We start from the raw sequence: 22615 nt of genomic DNA, 5'->3' as shown, positions 1-22615 counted from the left end.
CTGTTGGGGCAGCTAAAGAAATTAAAATGAAAAGCATTTGTAGGCTTGCTGCTTCCACACACACTTACAACATCAGGCAGCATGTTCAGGGATCAAGTCAAAAATCCTAAAAGTGTTTTATACATTATCACATGTACTAATCAGCATCAACATCTTTTCTAGTGATATTAATTACATTACATAACAAATCATAAGATAATTCCACACCAAATCCATCACTACAACATGAACAGATCATCAACTCCACTACTTGATATAAGGTCCTGATACCATCTCTGAAAGATTAACACATTACTGCATGATTTATTTGTGGCCCTCACCCTTTCACATTGACTCACTGACCCTCAGTGACATCATCTGAAGTTGTCACCAGGTTCTCTTTTATGGTGATGATACCCATCTCTATGTCATCACTAATTCTCTTGACCCTCCCACTGCTTGTATCATCAACCAGCTTGTCTCATCATCCAATCTGGATGAGTAGCATGTTTTCCAATTAAGGCGTAGGAAGACCAAAGCCATTTCCTTCATCCATTGCAACAAACTGTCCTCTCACCAACAATGTTATGTCTGTTCCCAGTCACTTCTCAGTGATGGAGACCACCTGCGAGCTCAACCTTTACAGATGCACCATAGAAAGCATTCTTTCTGGTTGTATCACAGCTTGGTATGGCTCCTGCTCTGCCCAAGACTGCAAGGAACTACAAAAGGTCGTGAACGTAGCCCAATCCATCACGCAAACCAGCCTCCCACCCATTGACTCTGTCTACACTTCGCGCTGCCTCGGAAAAACAGCCAGCATAATTAAGGACCCCACGCACCCCGGACATTCTCTCTTCCACCTTCTTCCATTGGGATAAAGATACAAAAGTCTATGGTCACGTACCAACCGACTCGAGAACAGCTTCTTCCCTTCTGCCATCAGACTTTTGAATCAATTACCTTGCATCAAGTTGATTTTTCTCTACACCCTAGCTATGACTGTAACATTACATTCTGCACTCTCTTATTTCCTTCTCTATGAATAGTATGCTTTGTCTGTATAGGGTGCAAGAAACAATACTTTTCACTGTATACTAATACATGTGACAATAATAAATCAAATCGTCCTTTTTGACCCGAACTGAGCTTCCAACCTCATACTTTTCCATCACAAAGACAACCTACTCCCAACTCTAACTTCAGCACTCCGGCTGCTGAAAACCTCATCCATGATTTTGTTACTTCCAGACTCAAATATTGGAATGATCTCCTAGATGTCTTTCCAACTTCCATAAACTTGAGTTTAAACAAAAATTTGAAACCTGTATCTAAAACCCACCCTGTTCCACTCACCTATACCTCTATTTACTGACATGAATTTTAGTGGTAAGTCTACCAACAGCTCAAATTTAAAATGTCACTCCATTGTCTCATCCCACCCTATCTCTCTATCCAAGAATAACAGACACCTTCAACTCTGGGCTCTTAAGCGTCTTCTACTCTGCTCCATTATCGGTGGCCATGCGTTGTCCCGTATCGCCACCACGGGCCTCAGTTTTAGAGTTACTTTCTAAAACTTTCAACTTCTCCCTCCTCCTTAAAACCTTTGACCAAGCTTTGAAAAACCCTCGAAATAATTTTTGAGTTGGTATCAATTTTTAACTGATCATGCTGTGGTGAAGCATCGTGGCACATTTCTTTTTAAGTTAAAGGTGCTACATAAATGCAAATCATACTTCTACAATCTAGCTATGTCTACACACCAAAATTAGCAGTGATGCAGGTAAATTTTACAGACATTTCAATACCAACTAATGATATTGGCCTAGGCTTCATGTTAGCATTCTTTAATTCTTGTCTGAAGATTGTGGATTCAAGCCCCGCTCCAGAGTTTCCACAGTCTAGGTTGACACTAGTAATTCAGTGCTGAGGAAATGCTGCACTGTCTGAGGTGTCATACTTCAGCCCATGGCACTTTTCAAATCAGAACAGGAGAGGTCACTTAGTTTTTCAAAATCACAAAAAACTCTGGTTATGTATTGCACTGCGATTTGCGGAAGTTTGTGGAAATTGGCAGCTACAGTACCTAATTGCAGCAGCAACCACACAACAAAAGTACTTTATCAATAAATTGCAGTCTTTTCCTTTCGATATACACAGTATTTTAAAATGATTCTAAAAGCTTCCATCTAAAGCACAATGCAGCACCCGAAGTCCAAATGCCTCTCACAGCACAAGGCCCTCCAGAACATTCATTTTTTCACTAGTTGTGGCTTCTGAGCAAATCTATTTTTCCTCCGTGTCGCCGACAGAATGTGTGTTTCCAAGATCAGTATGTCTGTATATAAGAGGTGTGTGTATTCTTACCTTCAGTGTCTGTATCCCAATTAAAACAATTCAGACAGCAGGTTTTTTGAGAGTTTAAAAATAAAGGAAGTTATTTATCATCAATGCTATGTTTCACTCATAAGCAAAGATTTTATATAGTTGAAGGTAATATTTCAGTTTTCATTTCATTTCACGGCAGGCCTCTAGTTCGTTAAGATGCAATTGTAAAGTGTGGGATTTTCAGCAGGCTATGAGGTTCCTTGTAATCCAACTTCTCGGTTGTTTCTCAGGTGAATTTTAACTGGAACAGGTTGGGAAAGATCTGGTACGGTCTCCCACTTTCAAGGTATTGCTTTGTATTACCATGGCTGCTTGGGTGACTTGCAGCTTGTTCGATCGCTTTTGGTGGAACTCTGTCTGCAGGCAACTTCTTGCAGCTTTTAAAAACAGACAACAAAATGGTTTCCTTGAGTTCAAGTCCTTTTTCCAAACAAAGTCTGGTGTCTATGTTGTTTCTAAACAACCAACCTGTACTGTTGTTTCTGAGATTCACCCAGCCTAGTTAGGATGAGGGGAACCATTTAAATACTCTGGAAAGTTGATTGGGGATACATTCACATGAGCCTCAATGATCCTTTCTGTCCAAAATGAAAGAGTCAGGTCAATTGATTGCTTTTGTTGATCTATCCTTAAACAAAGAGATCTGCAAATTCCCCAGACAGCTGTAAATGTCCATATTTAATTAGATATTCGCTTGAGAATTAGGACTGTCCGAGTTCAAAATGAAAAGGTCACATGATTTGCAGCAGCCATTTTAATAGTTGCTGTCCAATTACAAAGTACTGTACTGACTGAAAGTTCATAATATATTGGGACATGATACTCTGGAAAATTAAACTGGCTTGATCTGAAGACGACATAATTATATTTCTGTAATTGATACTGGAACCCTGCTGATATTAGAGGTGATGTGGAGTTGTCGACGTTGGACTGGGGTGGGCACAGTAAGTAGTCTCACAACACCAGGTTACAGTCCAACAGGTTTACTTGGTAGCATGAGCTTTCGGAGCGCTGCTCCTTCATCAGGGGAGACTGATGAAGGAGCGGCATTCCGAAAGCTCGTGCTACCAAATAAACCTGTTGGATATTAGAGGAACACGATGTCTTCTCAAAACCACACAGGGATAGTCACTCAAAAACAGAAGTATATATCACGAATTATTTGCTCCCCATTCGTAAAGGTCATCTGTTGAAAGGCCCATCTGGCATCTACAAACTGGCACTAAATTCATAAATGTAAAGAAGTGAATGGGAAAAAAAGTGATTCCTTACCGATGTAAAACATTTTTTGGGAACTGGTATCAATCAATTAGCTAGACTTTTAAATTTCATTCGGTAAGGCAATACATATGTTATTTTTATCTGCAAATAAACTACTACTGTGCTCTGAAAGGTCATGAGAATTTGGCTAGGACCAAACTGTAATTAAATCCTCAGGTATGTGCATTATGACGAAATCAGAGCTAGTTATTTTGATAGCAGAACACAAGGATTTTAGCTATGCAAATTCTCTGCTGGCTGAAAAAAGTGTGAAAAAAGGTTTCAGTCAGTTTTCACTTCGAATTCTTCCCTCTCAAATTTTAGTATGGATGGGGCAAAAATATGCGGCAGGAAAATAAAGCCACAGGTCAAACTTCACGGTAATTAATTCCATTCAAATTTTTACTTGCACGTGAATTAAGTTTGCATCGAACCATTCTGATGCAGGCAGCAATTTCAGGGGGAGGGGGAGATGGAAGAAATTAGGTTACTCTTGCTTATAGGCCTGAAGAAGGTCATCTGATCAAAGTGTCTCATCTGCATATTTCTGATGCAGCCTGTCACTTCTGGGCCAATTGCCTTGACAGAACTGGTCCACAGGCAAATCCCAGGGATTCGGGGAGAGGGTGTAAAGAAAATGAATGGAGGTGTAGCTAGTGTTCAGGTGGCACAGTGGTTAGCATGACATGCTGAATTCTCCCTCAGTGTACCCGTACAGGCACGAGAGTGTGGCGACTAGGGAATTTTCACAGTAACTCCTTTGCAGTGTTAATGTATGTCTACTAGTGACTAATAAATAAACTTGAGTGTTGGCTGGCATGTGACTAACAGTTTCTTCTAGTTTTGAAGCCAGGGGAAACATTCTACTCCTCCCGCCTCCACAAAGCAAGTTTATCTCACCTGGGAGGCTTCAAGTCAATCGGCATTATGATGATCCCTTGCTATTGATTTATTTTATGTTTCTATACAGGGTGTTTAAAGTTCAGTTTATGTCTGGAGGGAAAGCAGCAGATGTTGGAAAGCAGGATAATTATTCATTTTAGCCCTTTGGTGTTTACTTAGAGTAGAGCTAATTGTGTTTTGATTAAAGTAGTGGGAAGTGAGTTAGGTATACAGGGTTGTATAGTCATGTGATACTAGAAGTGGGAACTTCTAGAACACAGAACATAGAACACAGAACAGTGCAGTTTGTAGCAGAGAAAAACAGCTATGTTCAGTGTTGGAGGGGGCTGTTAAAAGCTAGAAGCCTACAAGCTGCGTTCTTTCTCTGCAAAGATTCTCTGGAAACTTCACGGTTGTTACCCAAGTCAGAGCAAGTATATGTGTGATTGCTAACTATATTCAAAGTGTGTTTTAAGTGTATGAGAAATACTGCTTTATGGGAACTGAAAAAGTGATAAGTTAGAAATTAGAATTGTTTCTTTTCGTTTTAAGTATTGTTCAACTGTTAAAAGTTAAGCTACTTCATTTTGTTTGAGCTATGTGTAAGCTACGTTATGAATAAAACTTGTTTTGGTAAAAGAATTAATTTGTTAGTAGAATCACACCTGGAACAAAGCATTCTAGCCTCACATTTATGCCAAAAATAAAAAAATGTTGGAGTCTAATCCGATTTCATAACATACCTTGGGGTTTGGGTCAAGCATCTGAACAACATCCAATAACCTGTTCCGAAAACTCTCAAAATTGTAAAATAGTCAATTCACCGTAACTCCCAACGCTCCCAGATTCTTAAAAAAATTCCAAGATACTCATCTTCGCCAAAAACTAATTAGTTCTTCCCTGGCCATACTTTTATCTGTATAGCAAGTTTGTTTGATAGACAAACAGATTTTAACAAATGGGGGCGAAAACATTCTCTTCAGTGACAGAAGTAACCAAAAGAATTGTTCTACAAACCAAAATCCAGTCCACAGTTCAGATTACTCCTGCTCTCTCCCATCTCAATATTAAACAACAGTTCACTACCTTATTCTGACAGAATATAGCAACATCTTACATTTAATGAGGGGGAATAAAATGAAGATTTATTACGTGTGTTACGGCTCAAGTCAGAAACTCCGAAGAGTTTCATGGAGCCCACTTGAATCATAAGTTTTGCATCTTGATTTTGGCTAGGATAAGCATGATACAGATATGATTCAAATGATCCACTAGGGAACTTATATCAAACAAAGTTGAATTAAGAATATAGTTACCATATAAGAAAATTAGCAATAACTTTTATCAATTACAAACAAAAACAAAACATCCACAATAACATATACCCTTACAAATATATCTAAGATGTTCCAATCAAACTAAAACCTTCCATAGACAAAACCCTTTAAACAAGTTCAACACAGTAAAGCCTAATGTTAACATGATACTGGAATTGGGTCCTTTGGTTGGAGAATTGAAAACTCGTCAGTTTTTTAAAGTTCTCGCAGTGCTCTTGAAAAGGAACTACAAAAGGTCGTGAATGTAGCCCAATCCATCAAGCAAACCACCCTCCCATCCACTGACTCTGTCTACACTTCCCGCTGCCTCGGCAAGGCAGCCTGCATAATTAAGGACCCCACACACCCCAGACATTCTCTCTTCCACCTTCTTCCATCGGGAAAAGGATACAAAAGTCTGAGGTCACGTACCAATGACTCAAGAACAGCTTCTTCCCTGCTGCTGTCAGACTTTTGAATGGACTTACCTTGCATTAAGTTGATCTTTCTCTACACCCTAGCTATGACTGTAACACTACAGTCTGCACTCTCTCGTTTCCTTCTCTATGAACGGTATGTTTTGTCTGTATAGCGTGCAAGAAACAATACTTTTCACAGTATGTTAATACATGTGACAATAATAAATCAAGTCAAATCAAAAACACCCAAGTCAGAACAGCTTCTCAGAACCCCAGGGTAGACTCTGGTCAAACGACCAACAGCAGATTGTCTACTTCAGGAAGGCTTTCAGATAACCTGCAGAATTTCCAAAACCAGAAGAGACACTTTTCAGCTTGCTGTCCCTTCTAAAACTCAAACCTGCAGCTCCAAACTGAAAATCAAAGAGCTCCTGTCACCTGACTTGCCAACCAGTTTTCCTCCAAACAATGCAGTCATAAAACTAATCTCAAAGTACCTAAGGCACCTATTTAAGTCACTTAAGGAGCAATGAAAGGATAGCTCGGTGGCAATGAGAAACACTGAAGCTGTGAGTCCAGAGATCATGATACACTGACAATATAGCTAATCTTCTGCAATAAAACAAAATACTGGATACTAGAAACCTGAAATAAAAACAGAAGATGCTAGAAAAACCTCAGCAAGTATGACAGCATCTATGGAAAAGAAAGAGTTAACGTATGAAGATGCTGCAAACCGGAGTTTTTCTAGCATTTTCTGTTGTTACTTCTAATATTCTACCAGCTAACTTCATAAAAACAATACAATTGTGGTTGAAATCAGTTTTATTCCCTCCCCAACCTCAATTGAAATTCATCTCCTCCTCCAGGAGCAAAACGTTTTGAAATAATTTACTGCTGCCAAGTTATACTTACATAGCACCTTTAAAGTAGTAAAAAGTTGCCAATTTGCTTCAGAGTGTTCTAAAGCAAAATCTGACAGTAAGCCACACAAGGAAATACTTGGATACAGGACCTTAAGTTGGTTAGGTGTTAAGCAGAATCTTAAAGAGAGAATGAGAGGTAAAACAGTGCTGAGATTCAAGGGGGGAGTTTGAGTTTAAGGCAGCTGAAGGCATGGTCACCAGAGAGATTAAAACTGGGATGCTCAAGAGGCCAGAATTAGAGTGTAGAGATCTTGGAGGGTTGTGGTGTGGAGGAGCCTACAGAGATGGGAGCAGCTAACTAAGAAAGGATTTGAAAACAAGGATGAGACATTTAAAATTGAAGCATTGCTTAACTGGGAGTCAATGTAGGTCAGTAATTATAGGTGACGTGTGAATGGGACCTGGGATGAGAGTTAGGGTACGGCAGCTGAGTTTATGAAGAGTAGAGCGTGGGAGGCCAACCACGAGTGGGTTACAATATTAAAGGGGGCGATCTTACTGGCTTGTCATGCTGATCAGTGTGGTGAGCTAGTAAGATTGGACAGGAGGCAAGGAATTGGGTTCACGTCTGGTTTTCTGCCTCTTGTGATGTTGTAGTGGTAGTTGACTTCATACACATCACCTCAGGCCACATGGAGTGTGTTTCCACGGCCACCAGTAAAATGTGGTTTTCCAGCAGCCCAGCAAAATCAATATGGATGCATTCCCAAAGTCCTTTTGGCCATATCCATGGTTGTAATGGCGACACTAATGGTACTTTCTGAATTTGGGAGCGCGCTACACACGCTCCTGCTTTCTCTTCTATGCTAGCATCAATGTTTGGCCGCCAGACGCAACTCCTGGCAATCTCTTTCATCCGTACCACCCCTGTGTGCCCTTGCTGCAGCTGCTCCAGCACCTTCCTTCTCAAGGTGGATGAAATAGCGACCCGTAAACCCCACAACAGCCATTCTGTTCCAACATTTTCCACTGTCAACTTAAATAGCGCCTCAACTCTGGTCTATCACAGTATGGGGTCTTTGCTTGCAGCTTAACACTCGCAGCTGTAGTTGGAACTTTATTCTCTTATGAAAAGTACATTATCTTTACAGTCTCCTCAGAATTCTCCCTGTTCCCTGGCAAGAGCAGTCTCGATAACGTGTCTGTGTTGGCGTGTAGGTCTGACTGGCAATAATGGATCTCAAACGGGTATCCTGACAAGGTCAATGTCCATCTTTGCAACCATCGACAGAATTCCCGAATAGGGGCCCAAAACTTTGGTGAGTGGCCTGTGGTCTGTCAGTTGGACAAATTTCTGGCCAGGAATTGGTGGAACTTCATAACTCTAAGATTAGTTAAATCCAGGACTCCTTTAATGCCTCCTTTGCTGCTTGGTATGCCTTCTCACATTCCGGCATCCACTGCCATGTCTGACCTGTCATCAGTAGTTGGGTGAGAAGCTTCACCACCGTCACCAAATCCGGCACAAATTTGTCATAATAATTGATGAGTCCCAGAAAAGACCTCAACTGGGCCACATTTTCCAGCCTAGGTGCCTTCGTCATAGCTCCAAGTTGGTTCGGCGCCTTATGCAACACTTCACCGTCAATGACATGACCAAAGTACGCAAATGAATCCTTGAAAAATTCGCACTCATCTTTCCTAATCCTAATCTCTTCAACGTCTCTTCCAGGTTCCATAAATGTTCCTCGTCGGTGGCACTTGTGATCAGTATGCCAACTAAGTAACATCGGATCCCCGGAAGACCACTTAGAATTTGCTCCATTGCTCTTTGGAAAATGGCTGGAGCCAATGTAATTCCAAAGGGTAGTCATTTGTAACGAAACAACACTTAATGGGTGATAATAGTTAATAGCAGTTGTGAATCTTTAGCCACTCCCACTTGCAGATACTTTTGGGAAAGATCTATTTATTTTTGTAATTTTTGTCCCCCCAGCCAGGCCACTAAAAGATCCACGATGAGAGGTAATGGATACTGTTCCACGCATAAGTTCGAGTTCACTGAGACCTTAAAGTCCCCACATAGCCCCACTGATCTATCAGTCCCCATGGCCAGGACTATGGGCATGGCCACTCATTCATGGCCACTGGTTCCAATACCCCCAACTCTACCAATCTCACAAGTTCAGCCCTCACCTTGGGTCTAATTGCATACGGTACTGCACAAGCTTTCAGGCTCCTGGGGCAAACTCCCAGTTTCAGTCATATATTCACCTTCACTCCTTTCATCTCACCAAGGGTTTCATTAAACACCTTCTGGCATCTCCCCAATATCTTATCCAGGCCCAAATGAGCTTTTGTTAGTCTGTTTACCACTTCCCAATTTAGTCTCAATTGTTTCACCCAAGATCTTCCAAACGACGCAGGGTAATTCATTATCTTTTACAGCGTACAAGGGTAGACGTGCACACTGGTCCCTCAGGTGTACCTTGGTGGACATAACCGTTTAAAAGGAACTGCCTAATCCATATTTGTTCTCAGAACAATATTGTGGGATTCAAGGGAAGGTGATTCAGCTTATCTTTATATAGGGACTCCGGAATCAACGACACCACCAGCCCCATATCCACCTCCATCTTCCCTTCCAGTTTGGGCATCGCCCAAAACTGCTCGCTTCACATTGGACCGAAAGCACATTAAGCTTAAGTTTCATTCTCTCCGTCAGTTCCTTTTTGTCTGCGGATCCTGCCGGCTCACTGTTTTCCTCCTGGTTGTGGGCCCTGACCGTTATGTTTCAACCCTTCCTGGGACACTGGTGGTCTACAATTTCAGGCAATGTGACCCGTTTTCCAGCAGTTCTAACATTGAGCTCCTCTCTCCAGCAACCGTTCTCCATATGGCCCCCTTTTGCCACACTGACAACCCTCCTCAGGCCTTGATCGACTTCCTGGGGTGTCCACCATCTTGTGCATTGTTACTCTCATTGCTCTTGTGCCTAAGTGTGCTGCATCAGTGTCAGCCAGTTCTGTGGATACTGTGATCGCAAAAGCCTTGTTGAAATTCAGTTGTGCCTCCACCAACAACCTTCCCTGAATTTCTTCCTGTTGTAACCCACATATAAACCGGGCCCAAAGTATTTCTTGAAGAAAAGCTTCTAAAAATCACAACATTTTGCCAACCTTGAGAGACATTACAACTTTTATAACATTTTCATCCTCCAGCTGGTCCTGCTTGTAAAACCTGTACTGTTCTGCAATTTGAAATGGTTGTGGCTCAGTGTCCCTTCAATAACTTGAACAACTCTAAATGATTTATCAGTTGGGTTTCTCTGGCTGCAGTAGGACTCTGAACACTTTACTCCACACTGTGCTCAAAAATGCCAGAATAACGAGGCCATCTTCTATCTTGTTCATGGTTACAAAGATATTGAATCTCTCTATGTAGGCCGACCAATCCTCGGCCTCTTCATTGAACTCCCTGATGTCCCGAACTTTTCTGTCACTTCTCCTTGGCGACAAGGTTTCCCGCTTTTGCTCAACTAGGTCCGAAGCCTGTTCCTCTCGCACTGACTCCTGGCTGCTGACCAGTCACTCGATGACTACAGGAATCCTTCACATGCCCCACAGTCCACCAGCGATCAGCAGCAGCTGTAGTGAGCAGCCTCATAGCTACACCCAACTCAAAGTTTCCCTGCCCCGATGTCTGCCCGACGCCTATTCTTAACAGGCTCACAGTCCTGAACGGCCTCCAAAGCAATGTATTTGCTGTGGGTCCCTCAATGGTCTGCGATGAAGAAAAACAAAATCCTAGCTCCTTTCTCAAAGTCATGGAACCAAGGCACCACCCAATGCCGCCAGTGTTAATACAGAGACTACCGGGGTGGATCTACCATATATTAAGCTGATCGTTCTCTACACCCTAGCTATGACTGTAACACTATATTCTGCACTCTCTTCTTTCCGTCTCCCCTATGTACTCTATGAATGGTATGTTTTGTCTGTATAGCACACAAGAAACAATACTTTTCACTGTATCCCAATACTTGGGACAATAATAAATCAAATCAAAGGTCACTCCCCTGGGTCACCTGACCCATCCACTTAACGGAGCTACGTCCCGCATACATTACATATGTGGTCGCGAGTTCATCTTAGGGTCAAATATGACATGGGTGTTGTGGTTCACCTCAGACAGTTATCAGGAATAGGAATGGATTAATTGCTTGGGAATGGAGTTTGTGACAGGGGCCAAGGAAAGTGGCTTCAGTCTTTCTAATTTTAGTTGGAGGAAATCTTATGCTCGTTTAGTACTGGATTTCAGACAAGACTGTATGAAAAACTTCTAGTTAATGTCAATTAGTTACACTGCATAAAATTATGCAATACCCAATTTATTCAATCCACAAAGTGAAATGGATGGCACAACAGCTAATGACAACACTTGAATCTACATCAGACCAACAAAATGAAAAAGTTGCTCTTTTTGCTGGGAAAATGAAATGGATTTGAATTCAATTTTGCCTCAGCTGCTATTGTAGGTGGGTGCAAGCCCAAACATAGCAAATCCAAACATTGCTATAACTAAGATACATTTCTGCATCAATCAGAACACGTCTAGTCATGCTATACCTGGCACTGAAGGGAATGATGCTAAAGTGCTTAATAAAATGAGAAAATGTTCTTGTCCCAAAATGTACATCTTGTACCTGATAAGCGAACGAAAACAAATCTTTCTGCAGTTAGAACATTTTCCTCAGGTTTCAAATCCTTATGTTAGATCAGGTTTTCAGCGATACAATGATAACAGCCCAAACTTATAGTTTTGGCACTTTAAAAAAGTTAGGTAATGCAAAAGTTAGTTCAACCTCTCTTCATTAAAAGGTTCATGAGAAATTTCAAGTAGTTCCACTTCACATTTAGTTTTGATATTGCTCCAGAATTTAGCCTCGAATTGTTTCATAAGTATGTAATACATTTTAAGATGGATTTTTCAAAGGATAGATGATACAGTATGCCGGAACTATAATGGAGGGAGAAAACTTTTTCTCCAAGCTCAAGTTTTTTGCTTAAGCCCACTTAGGGGCCTGAAAAGTCCAGTCCAATGATCCCTGCTTGATGTCTAATACTTCAAGCAGCATTCACTAGAAACATATACTATACACTGTGAAAGAAACAGAAGTATGACCGATGATTTGCCGTATTATTCTGCATGCATTATCGCAGTCTACAATACAAAATAATAGCTTTAAAGAGGAAACTCAACCTTCTCCATCCCTTCCCATCAGTGACTTCGGGGAGAATCCTGGGATACATTTACAAAAATTATGTTTTCTCCAGTTACACTTTAACTTAGAATCTTTTAAAATGAACTTCATAATGCTTTGACGTTGATGCTGAATGTTTCAATAAAACTGTATTAACACTAACAGATTTCTTGATGTCCATGGTATGTCACAGGATACACTTTTCTTTGTTAGGCAGCAGCATATCATTTTACATACAAAGGAGGAGTTGTGGGTAACACAATCTGTTCCTTTATGCTACAAACGCCCAACTGATGCAAAAAGGAAGTTAATTCCTGATGGGTGCATTCTGAGTTCAAATCTAGCAACAGTTTATATATAGATTGGCACTTTAATAGTCCCTTCAAAGCTTTGAAGAAACCAAGATCTTTAAAATCACATCTTGCAGATGTACCTGCTGATGAAAATGCATACCTAACTTTTACCCAGGGGCCCTGAGGTTCAGCGAGCAGTTGTAATGTTTGGTATGAGCTAATTCTAAGCAGAAAGCACAGTGAAGGGCCGGAGAGAAATGTGCAGTGGGTGGGACAAAGCAAACAACGGAACAGAACACAGCAGAAGTGGGTGATGAAAAACAGCACAGCTGTGAGAATACAGTGCAAGGGAAGAACAGAGTTGAGGTACAAACGTATGTGCAAAAGCTGAATTTTTTTAAAAAAGAGCTGGAAAGAGATAGAGGCAGGGACTTGCATGGTTATACCACGTATTTGTTCTAAAATTTCCTCTACGCTTTTTAACCTAAAACTGTATGGCATAAAAATATTTTTGTTTGTTCAAATTATAGAATGTGGATAACCTTTTATTAAATAAAATGAATGAGTAAGAGTCCATTCATTTCTGGAATGAGCTACAACTTCCTGTTTCAGATGAGGTGTTAACTGAGGCCCTGTCCTATCTGGTGGATGTGAAAGGTCACACAGTACGATTCAAAGATCACTATTCACCATGCAAAACTATGTGGTAGATTTTCTACACATTATCCGCAATCTCCTCTCAAAGTCACAACAGGGAGTGGAGGAATCCCTGTGGAATTTCCAGGGCCCAAATCCAAACCTAATGGGTCAACCTTCCTGCATGGAACTAGAAGATATGTATGAAAACAGAATTAGAATCATAGAAAGCTTACAGCACAGAAATAGGCCATTTGGCACATTGTGTCTACACCTGCCAAGAGACGAGCCACCCAGCCTAATCCCACTTTCTAGCATTTGGTCTGTAGCCTTGCAAGTTACGGCACTTCAGCTTCACATGCAGACAGCATCTTTTAAATGAGTTGAGTGTTTCTACTTCTATTATTTTCAGTAAGAAGTCTCACAATACCAGGTTAAAATCCAACAGGTTTATTTGGAATCACGAGTTTTCAGAGCACTGTTCCTTTATCAGATGAGTGGAGAGACTCCACTCACCTGATGAAGGAGCAGCGCTCTGAAAGCTCGTGATTCCAAATAAACCTGTTGGAGTTTAACCTGGTATTGAGAGACTTCTTACTATGCCCACCCCAGTCCAATGCCAGCATCTCCAATCTATTACTTTCAGGCAGTAATTTTCAGACCCCTGCAACCATCTGGGTAAAAAAGAAACCTCATCTCCCTTTTAACCCTTCTACTTTAAATCCAGGCCCCCTGGTCACTGCTAACGTAAATAGGCTATTCTGATCCACTCTATCCACGCCCCTGACAATTTTGCACATTACAATCAAACCTCCCCTCAGCCACCTCTGTTCCAAGGAGAACAACCCTAGTCTATTCAATCATTCCTCATAATTACAACTTTCCTCGTAAATTTCCTCTCCAACTAGGTGACTAGAACTGCACACAGTACTCAAGTTGTGTCCTGACTAAAGTTTAAATCTCCTGCTCTATAGTCTACGCCTTGACTAATAAATGAAAGGACTCACCTTATCAACCTGAAGAACCCTTCAGCGATCTATGGACATTCACTCCAAGGTAATTCTTCCACACCTCTCACATTTACTGTGCATTACTTTTGCCTCGTTTGATTTCTACAAATTCATCGTTTGATTTATTATTTTCACTGTATGTTAATACATGTGACAGGTATTGTTTCTTGCGCGCTATACAAAGCATACTGTTCATAGAGAAGGAAACGAGATTGCAGAGTTACAGTCATAGCTGGGGTGTAGAGACATATTAGATTAATGCAAGGTAAGTCCATTCAAAAGTCTGACAGCAGCAGAGAAGAAGCTGTTCTTGAGTCGGTTGGTACGTGACCTCAGACTTTTGTATCTTTTTCCCGACGGAAGAAGGTGGAAGAGAGAATGTCCGGGGTTGGGGTCCTTAATTACGCTGGCTGCTTTGCCGAGGCAGCGGGAAGTGTAGACAGAGTCAATGGATGGCAGGCTGGTTTGCGTGATGAATTGGGCTACATTCACGACCTTTTGTAGTTCCTTGCGGTCTTGGGCAGAGCAGGAGCCATACCAAGCTCTGATACAACCAGAAAGAATGCTTTCTATGGGGCATCTGCAAATGTTGGTGAGAGTCGTAGCTGACATGCCAAATTTCCTTCGTCTTCTGAGAAAGTAGAGGCGTTGGTGGGCTTTCTCTCCTGGTGTAGTCAGTCAACATTTATCTCTCCACCAAGATCAAAAACAGATTAACTGGTCATTTATCTCATTGTTGGTTGTGGGAATTTGTTGTGCACGAATTGTTTCCCAACACTGCGACAGTGACATTATAGGAAAATAATTACATTGGACAACTAAAAGCAATTTGCAACCAGAGATAGTGAAAGGGTCTATATATAGTTGCAAATTCTCATTTTTTATGACCTGGCACCGACTGAAGACGGCAGGAAGCTTTGGGGAATTTTAGCCTTTCAGAGTGACACTGGTTCATTCTTGGCTTCACTCAAGGGTTCAGCAAAATTGCACCTCAGCCTTCTTAAACAGTGAAAAGTCTCTACAGCAACACTTAAGAAATTCAAATACATACAGGTGGATCGTATAGGGAAGTTTAAATTTGTCATGAATTACTTTTGATGTATTTTCTTTTGTTTAAAAACTTTACTTTCATTAGGTCCTGAAGTGACTGCCATCAAGATGGTCCCCAAAATAATTTTCAAGAATATAAAAGCAAAGAACTACAATGATTTTCTTTAAAAAGTTGATAGCATTTGCTTCAATGATCACTTTTAATTTGCCAGATATCAGTGTAAGACATATATATTTATTAATGATGACATTTTAATACAGGAAGCTAAATACTTGGGTGCTATTGGTGTTCACTGACACCAGAACAAAATACTATATAGAATATATGGTAATAAAATGCTAGAAATTTATTGCAAAACTATGAGATAGATTTTCTGTGCATTTCCCCGATCTTCAAAAAGTCACCAAGGGAAAATGATAAAACCCTTCCAGGCACCAAATCATTTAGCTTACACAATGGGCCAACATTCATAGAAACATGGAAAATAGGATCAGGAGAGGGCCATTTGGCACTTCAAGCCTGCTCTGCCATTCAATATTATCATGACTGATTATCCAACTCAATAACTTGATCACACCTTTCCCCCATATTCTTTGAGCCCTTTTGCCGCAAGAGCTATATATCATAGAATCATACATACAGTGCAGAAAGTGGCCATTTGGACCATTGAGTCTGCACCGACCATAATCCCACTCAGACCCTATCTTCATAACCCCATGTATTTACCGTAGCTAGTCTCCCTGACATTAAGGGGCAATTTAACATGGCCAATCAACCAAACTCACACATCTTTGGAGAGTGGGAGGAAACCTATGCAGACACGGGGAGAACATGCAAACTCCACACAGAGTGACCCGAGGCTGGAATTGAACCCTGGCGCTGTGAGGCAGCAGTGCTCATAACCCATATATCTAACTCCTTCTTGAAAACATACAATGTTTTGTCCTCAACTATTTTCTGTGGTAGCAAATTCCAGACACTCGGTGAATAAATTTCTCCTCATCTCAGTCCTAAAAGGTTTATCCCTTATCCTTAGACCATGACCCCGGGTTACGGACTCCCCACACCATCAGGAACATCCTTTCTGAATTTTATAGGTTTCCATGAGATTCTCTCCCCCACTGCCCCCCCATTACTCTGAACTCGTGAACATAATCCTAACTGGCTCAATCTCTCCTCATACATCAGTCCTATGAATCAGTCTGGTAAACATTTGATGCATTTTCTCTATAGCAAGAACATTTTTCATCAGATAAGGAGACCAAAACTGCGCACAATTTTTAAGGCGTGGTCTCATCAAGGCTCTGTATAATTGCAGCAAGACAACCCTGCTCCTGTACTTGAATTCTCTTGCTATTAAGGCCAACATGCTATTTGCCTTCCTTATCGCCAGCTGGACCTGCATGCTTACCTTCGGCGACTTGTGTACGAGGACACCCAGGTCTCATTGCACATTCCCCTCTCTCAATTTATAGTCATTTAGCTAATAATCCTATTTTTGCTACTAAAGTGGATAAATATTATACTGCATCTACCACATATTTGCCCACTCGCTCTGCTTGTTAAAATCACACAAACATCTCCACACCCTCCTCACAGTTCACCCTCCCACCCAGCTTTGTGTCACCTGCAATTCTGGAGATGTTGCATTTAATTCCCTCATCTAAATCATTAAAATATATTGTGAATAGCTGGGGTCCTAACACCTGATCTCAGCAGTAACCCACTTGTCATTACCTATCATTTGGAAGAAGACCTGTTTATTCCTACTCTTTGTTTCCAGTCAGCCAACCATTTTTCTCTCCACCTCAATACACCACTCCCAATCCCACGCGCTTTAATTTTACACGCTAATCTCTTACATGGGATATTGTTGAAAGCCTTCTGGAAGTTCAAATAAACCACATCCACTGACCCTCCTTCATCAACTCGACTAGTTACATCCTCGAAGAATTCCAGTAGATATGTCAAGCATGATTTCCTTATTATAAATCCATGCTGACTCTGTCCAATTCCGTCAGTTTGCCAAATGCTCTGCTATAAAATCCTTGATAACGGACTCCAGAATTTTCCCCACTACCAGTGTCAGGCTACATGGAACTTAAAAGTTTATTTATCAGTGTCACAAGTAGGTTTACATTAACACTGCAATGAAGCTACTGTGAAAATCCCCAGTCACCACACTTTGGCACCTGTTCGGGTACACTGAGGGAGAACTTAGCATGGCCAATGCACCTAACCAGCACGTCTTTCAGATTGCAGGAGGAAACCGGAGCACCTGGAGGAAACCCATGCAGACATGGGGAGAACGTGCAGACTCCGTACAGACAGTGACCAAGCCAGGAATTGAACCCTTGTCCCTGGCACTGTGAGGCAGTGCTAACCAACTAGAAAACATATACACAAATGTAATAACCGAAGGCATTTCTAGCTGCAAACAATTCAGCCCTGCAATATTTAGCACCGATATTTGAAAACAACTTATGAATGAAAACCCTGATTCATTTCTCCAAAATCCCAACTCACTGCCTGGGGTCACACTCACTGCGAACAAATGAATGCTTTAAACCCAATAATTCAGTGCTCAGTTCAGCTGATGTTTGACACCCGTCATCTACGAATTCATGAAATTTAATTCAACCTGCTGGTAATCCAGCTTTTAGCATGCAATTAATGCTGTAGTAAACTGTATCATTCAATCAACATTGAGGAAATCACGTGAGATCCACTGCCAAAGTAAATCACACTAATACTATCAAGGGTAATGTCTGCCATTGTGGTTAGTATTTGGAATGCATTGACTGATAGGGTGGTGGTGGTGACTATAGATCCAGTAACATCTCTCAAAAGGAACTGAATAAATGAGAACAAAATGCAGGAATATGGGGATTGAGCAGAGGTAGAACGAAGAGAATTGTTTTGTGAAAGAGCTGGCACGCATTCACTAGTCCAAATGACCTCCTTCTGAACTGCACTATTCCATGATTTTATGAAAATTACATGCAAACACCATAAATGGAAATTCCTGTTCTTTGTTGTTTCTCTTCCCTGTTTTTGTTTCTTGCTGGGGTACAGTTCTATTGGTCCTGGGAACCTTCCCTCAGATGATCAGTACGTGTGTGAATTTGAGCAGAATTGCTGACAGTTGCTAAAGCACAGCAGGCATCACAGTTGAATCTGATCCTGTATTAACTCTGTAACACCACATGCGCACTTAAAGTGGCAATCACCATTTAGTAATCGAGAGTAGTCCCTGGCTGAGAAAACACCAGCTAATTCAGCACAGGTCAGAAACTGATTCGGAGACCTCGCTGGCATGCATATATGACCAAAAACCTTACTCTCATTGTTCACCTCTCTTCTGCCATAAAGTTGACCCTACTGAAAGCAACAAAGGCCAAAAATAACTGACTCACTTCTACGGCCCTTTCCAACACAGATCTTAGCATTGGATTATAAATATCTGACAGGTCTCCCTGCATAGCACAGATGGCAAATGCAGTACGTAGTTGAGCCATATGGATCAGAGTTGCAGATTGAATTCCCAGTCTGTGCTGAGTTAGCCAATCTTAGCCAGTATCCTCAATACAGATTATTTCCAGCAGGTATCATAGGAAGGGCAGGCTGACACAGAGTGAAAGACAAAAAAAAGAGAAATTGAACAAAAAAAAAAGAGAAATGGAGAGAATATAGCTTTTAAGTTTGTACACACATAAATGAAACATTACTATGAACTCATTATTTGTTAAAAGTAAAATACGGCAGATGCTGGGAATTGAAAATTAAAACAGAAAATGCAGGAAATACTCAGCAGGTCTGGTAACACCTGTGGAGAGAAAAACAGTTGTTATTTTGAGTTGCATATGACTCTTTTTCCAAGACTGAAGGAGGGTAGATAGATCTTATGTATTTGAAAGGGGAGAGGTGAAAGGAGAACTTTTGATTTGATTTATTGTCACATGTATTAGCATACAGAGAAAAGTATTGTTTCCTGCATGCTATACAGACAAAGCATACCTTCAGAGAGAAGGAAAGGAGAGGGTGCAGAATGTAGTGTTACAGTCATAGCTAAGGTGTAGAGAAAGATCAACTTAGCGCAAGGTAGATCCATTCAAAAGTCTGATGGCAGCAGGGAAGAAGCCGTTCTTGAGTTGGTTGGTACGTGACCTCAGACTTTTGTATCTTTTCCCCAAAGCAAGGTGGTGGAAGAGAGAATGTCCATGGTGCATGGGATCCTTAATTATGCTGGCTGCTTTTCTGAGGCAGCAGTAAGTGTAGACAGAGTCAATGAATGGGAGGCTGGTTTGCGTGATGGACTGGGCTTCATTCACAACCCTTTGTAGTTTCTTGTGGTCTTGGGTAGAGCAGGAGACATACCAAGCTGTCATACAACCAGAAAGAATGCTTTCTATGGTGCACCTGTAAAAGTTGGAGAGAGTCATAGCGGACATGCCAAATTTCCTTAGTCTTCTGAGAAAGTGGAGGCGGTGGTGAACAAAAGGGAAGGAAGGTTTGGAATAGGTTAGAGGGTGGGAGAAATTAAATGAAAAATATGCCATATGAACGAAAGGCAAAGGGAGTGGTAATGGCTGTGGTAAAGAGGCAAAGCATTTGTCCAAAACAAGTGTAAATATCAGAATAATGGCAGCTCTTGTACAGAAGAAAAACACGAAAACCAGATTCAAACCCATACATGGCATAAAAAGCAGAATTAAAATAGAGAACAGAAACCATGGTCTGAAATTATTGAACTGAACGTTGAATCCATAAGGCTGCAAAAATTGCTCATTTATACCAAATTCATATATCCCATAAAAACTGCGCCATTCACATCATCACAAATCAGCCACCCAGAAAAGTCCTAAAAGAATCTCTTTTCAGCACTGACTTACTTATTTTTTTCAAAATCCAGAGTGTGTCTCTGGACACCTATTTCATAAACTGATTGTTCTGAGGGATACACTTTTTAATGTGCTTAAGGAAACGAACACGAAGCTACAAAAAAATGATTACAAGCCAAGGGAGGAGATGGAGAGAAACAATCCAGTGAAGAACCGTAAGGATGTTCCTCCAAGTGCTATTTCTGAATCAAACAGGCAGCTAGGCAACATGCTTATGCCACTGCCACTAACTAGACTGTGTGGAGGTTGCACACTCTTTCCGTGTCTGCATGGGTTTCCTCTAAGTGCTCCGGTTTCCTCCCACACTCCAAAGATGTGCAGGTTAGGTGGATTAGCCGTGTTAAATTGTCCCTTAGTGTCCCAAGATGTGTAGGTTAGATAGATTAGCCATGTTAAATGTATGAGATTACAGGAATACGGCGTGGCAGACAAAATACTGTCAGAGTCTCGATGTAGACACAACAGGTCAAATGGCCTTTTCTGTACTGTAATTATTCTATGATTCTAAACACGATGGTCTATATCAGAACTGTCCAAGTTTTGAAAATCATGAAGCCTCAAGGACCACATGCAAAATTTAAGTTCACACTCTGATTAATTTAAAGATATTTTTTGCCAACCGACCTTGCTGTTTTAATTTATTCTTTCTCCATCAAATGAGCAAACTCTTCCAAAGCTCCAGATCCACAAAATTCAGAAAGGATAAACCAGCAAATGAGAAATAAAACCACAATTAGGATGGAGTTCCTAAGTTTTGAGGGCCAGCTTGTTATGGTTTGGACACATGTGGTCTTTGGATCACAGTTTGAAAACATATTCTCCCTATGGCAAGACCCAGACAACACAGTTAACATCAAAAGTTTATTTTGAAGGGAGTAGGGAGGGCAAAGTGGTTCAGTTGTTAATGAATGTTGATAATATGGACCAAGAGACTGACTAACTATCAACGGATATTAACACAAGCATAGTTAACTTGAACAAATTAGGTCAATTTAGCAATTTCGCTCCCTACCCACCAAAAAAATCCCAAGATTGTTACTGGCACTAGCTGTTAAATATAAATAAGTTTCAGCCCGAAGAGAAACCGAAAGTGCAGTTTGCCAGCAACTTAAAAAAGTTTCTATACTGTACAGGTCCCCACACAGTAGAATCTGCTCCCAGTAGTAACGGCCATTTTGTATCTTAAATATTTTAAATAAGCTTTGCTATCAAGTTTGGGGCATTATCTTTTGGTCGGTTACTACCTTAAAATAAAATTCCCAGACAATGCGGTATCCTACGTATGTGCTTTACTCCCACCATAAAAATGTTATTTCAATTTATTGTGCACGAAAAAAATGCCATTTGAAAACCCAGATGAGAATAAAATCGAACAGAATTCAACAAACTCATTCTCTAAAGACTTAGCGAAATAATATGCAAGATGCACAATAACACAATTTTCGGTTTGTAAACACAAGAACAGCAAATCCAAATGCAACTAACACAGACAAGCTTGGAACAAATCTTCAAACAAGCAGCTGTGCGCACAAAGCCCATTATTATGAATACCAACAGCGAGCCCGACACTCGCCTTTAAAAAAAGATTCAAATCTTACAATTCGGCGCGCAACTAAAATTGATTGATTACTGACAACCATTATCACACTCAAATACAAAAACATACACAAAACACATCGAGTCCCCTAAACTCACGGTGCTTTTAACTTCTGAAGAATCCTCCTCGTCGCTGGAAAAATCCGCCCTTATTTCTGACTTATTCTTAGAAGTAATGTGTTTTAAATAGAGCTGCACATAAACCTCTTTCTTCTGCTCCCTCTGCGGTAAAGACACGTTATGAGCGATTAATTCACTCTTCAGTCTGCTTTTAGTTAAATGAGACGGATCCTGGTTCTCCCCAATAACTGACATATTCAGCACGAGGGTCAGGTTACTCTTTTGTTTATAAATTAAGGTTAAACACTAACCAAAGAAACAGCATACAATATCCCACCGCACACACGCATGTACGAATTACAAACTGTACATGAAAACAAGTTGAAGGCGGATTGGACGCGATTGAAAAGGGAAACCCATTGGACAACTGTTATTAACTCCTTCGAAGCCACATCAAAGGCGACAGATTCTTTATGTCAAATAGTTTAAAACACTTTTTTTTTCTTGATGCAATGTTCATTTTATTAATACAAGTCATCTTCAATATTAGATATAAATGCAGCAGCAATAACGAGTACCCCTCATACACGCAGATCAAATATATTGACTTGACCAGGGCATACATTAATCATAAGTAATTTGAATGCCATACAAAAACTGTCTCAACATGCAAGATTATAGAACAAATGGAG

At 40.8% G+C, this 22615-nt stretch overlaps 1 protein-coding gene across 2 annotated transcripts in view; it reads right to left on the bottom strand.

The window, feature by feature from the left end:
• LOC144511771 (lamina-associated polypeptide 2, isoforms beta/delta/epsilon/gamma-like) overlaps positions 1-22293 on the bottom strand; it is a 50182-nt gene extending 27889 nt beyond the window's left edge. Inside the window, exon 1 of one of the 2 annotated variants that reach the window (XM_078242044.1) lies at positions 22235-22293. In XM_078242044.1, coding sequence (XP_078098170.1) covers positions 22235-22273 — 39 coding nt within the window. In that variant the 5' untranslated portion in view covers positions 22274-22293. Of the gene's footprint in view, positions 1-21962 lie in introns of both variants that reach the window. The other variant, XM_078242043.1, reaches the window with a different exon arrangement.
• Between the last annotated feature and the right edge of the window lie 322 nt (positions 22294-22615).

Source organism: Mustelus asterias, chromosome 25, assembly GCF_964213995.1.
Source record: "Mustelus asterias chromosome 25, sMusAst1.hap1.1, whole genome shotgun sequence".
In the NCBI taxonomy this organism is placed as follows: domain Eukaryota; kingdom Metazoa; phylum Chordata; class Chondrichthyes; order Carcharhiniformes; family Triakidae; genus Mustelus; species Mustelus asterias.
The sequence above is the reverse complement of the archived record's forward strand: the minus strand, read 5'-3'. Positions and strand labels throughout refer to the sequence as shown.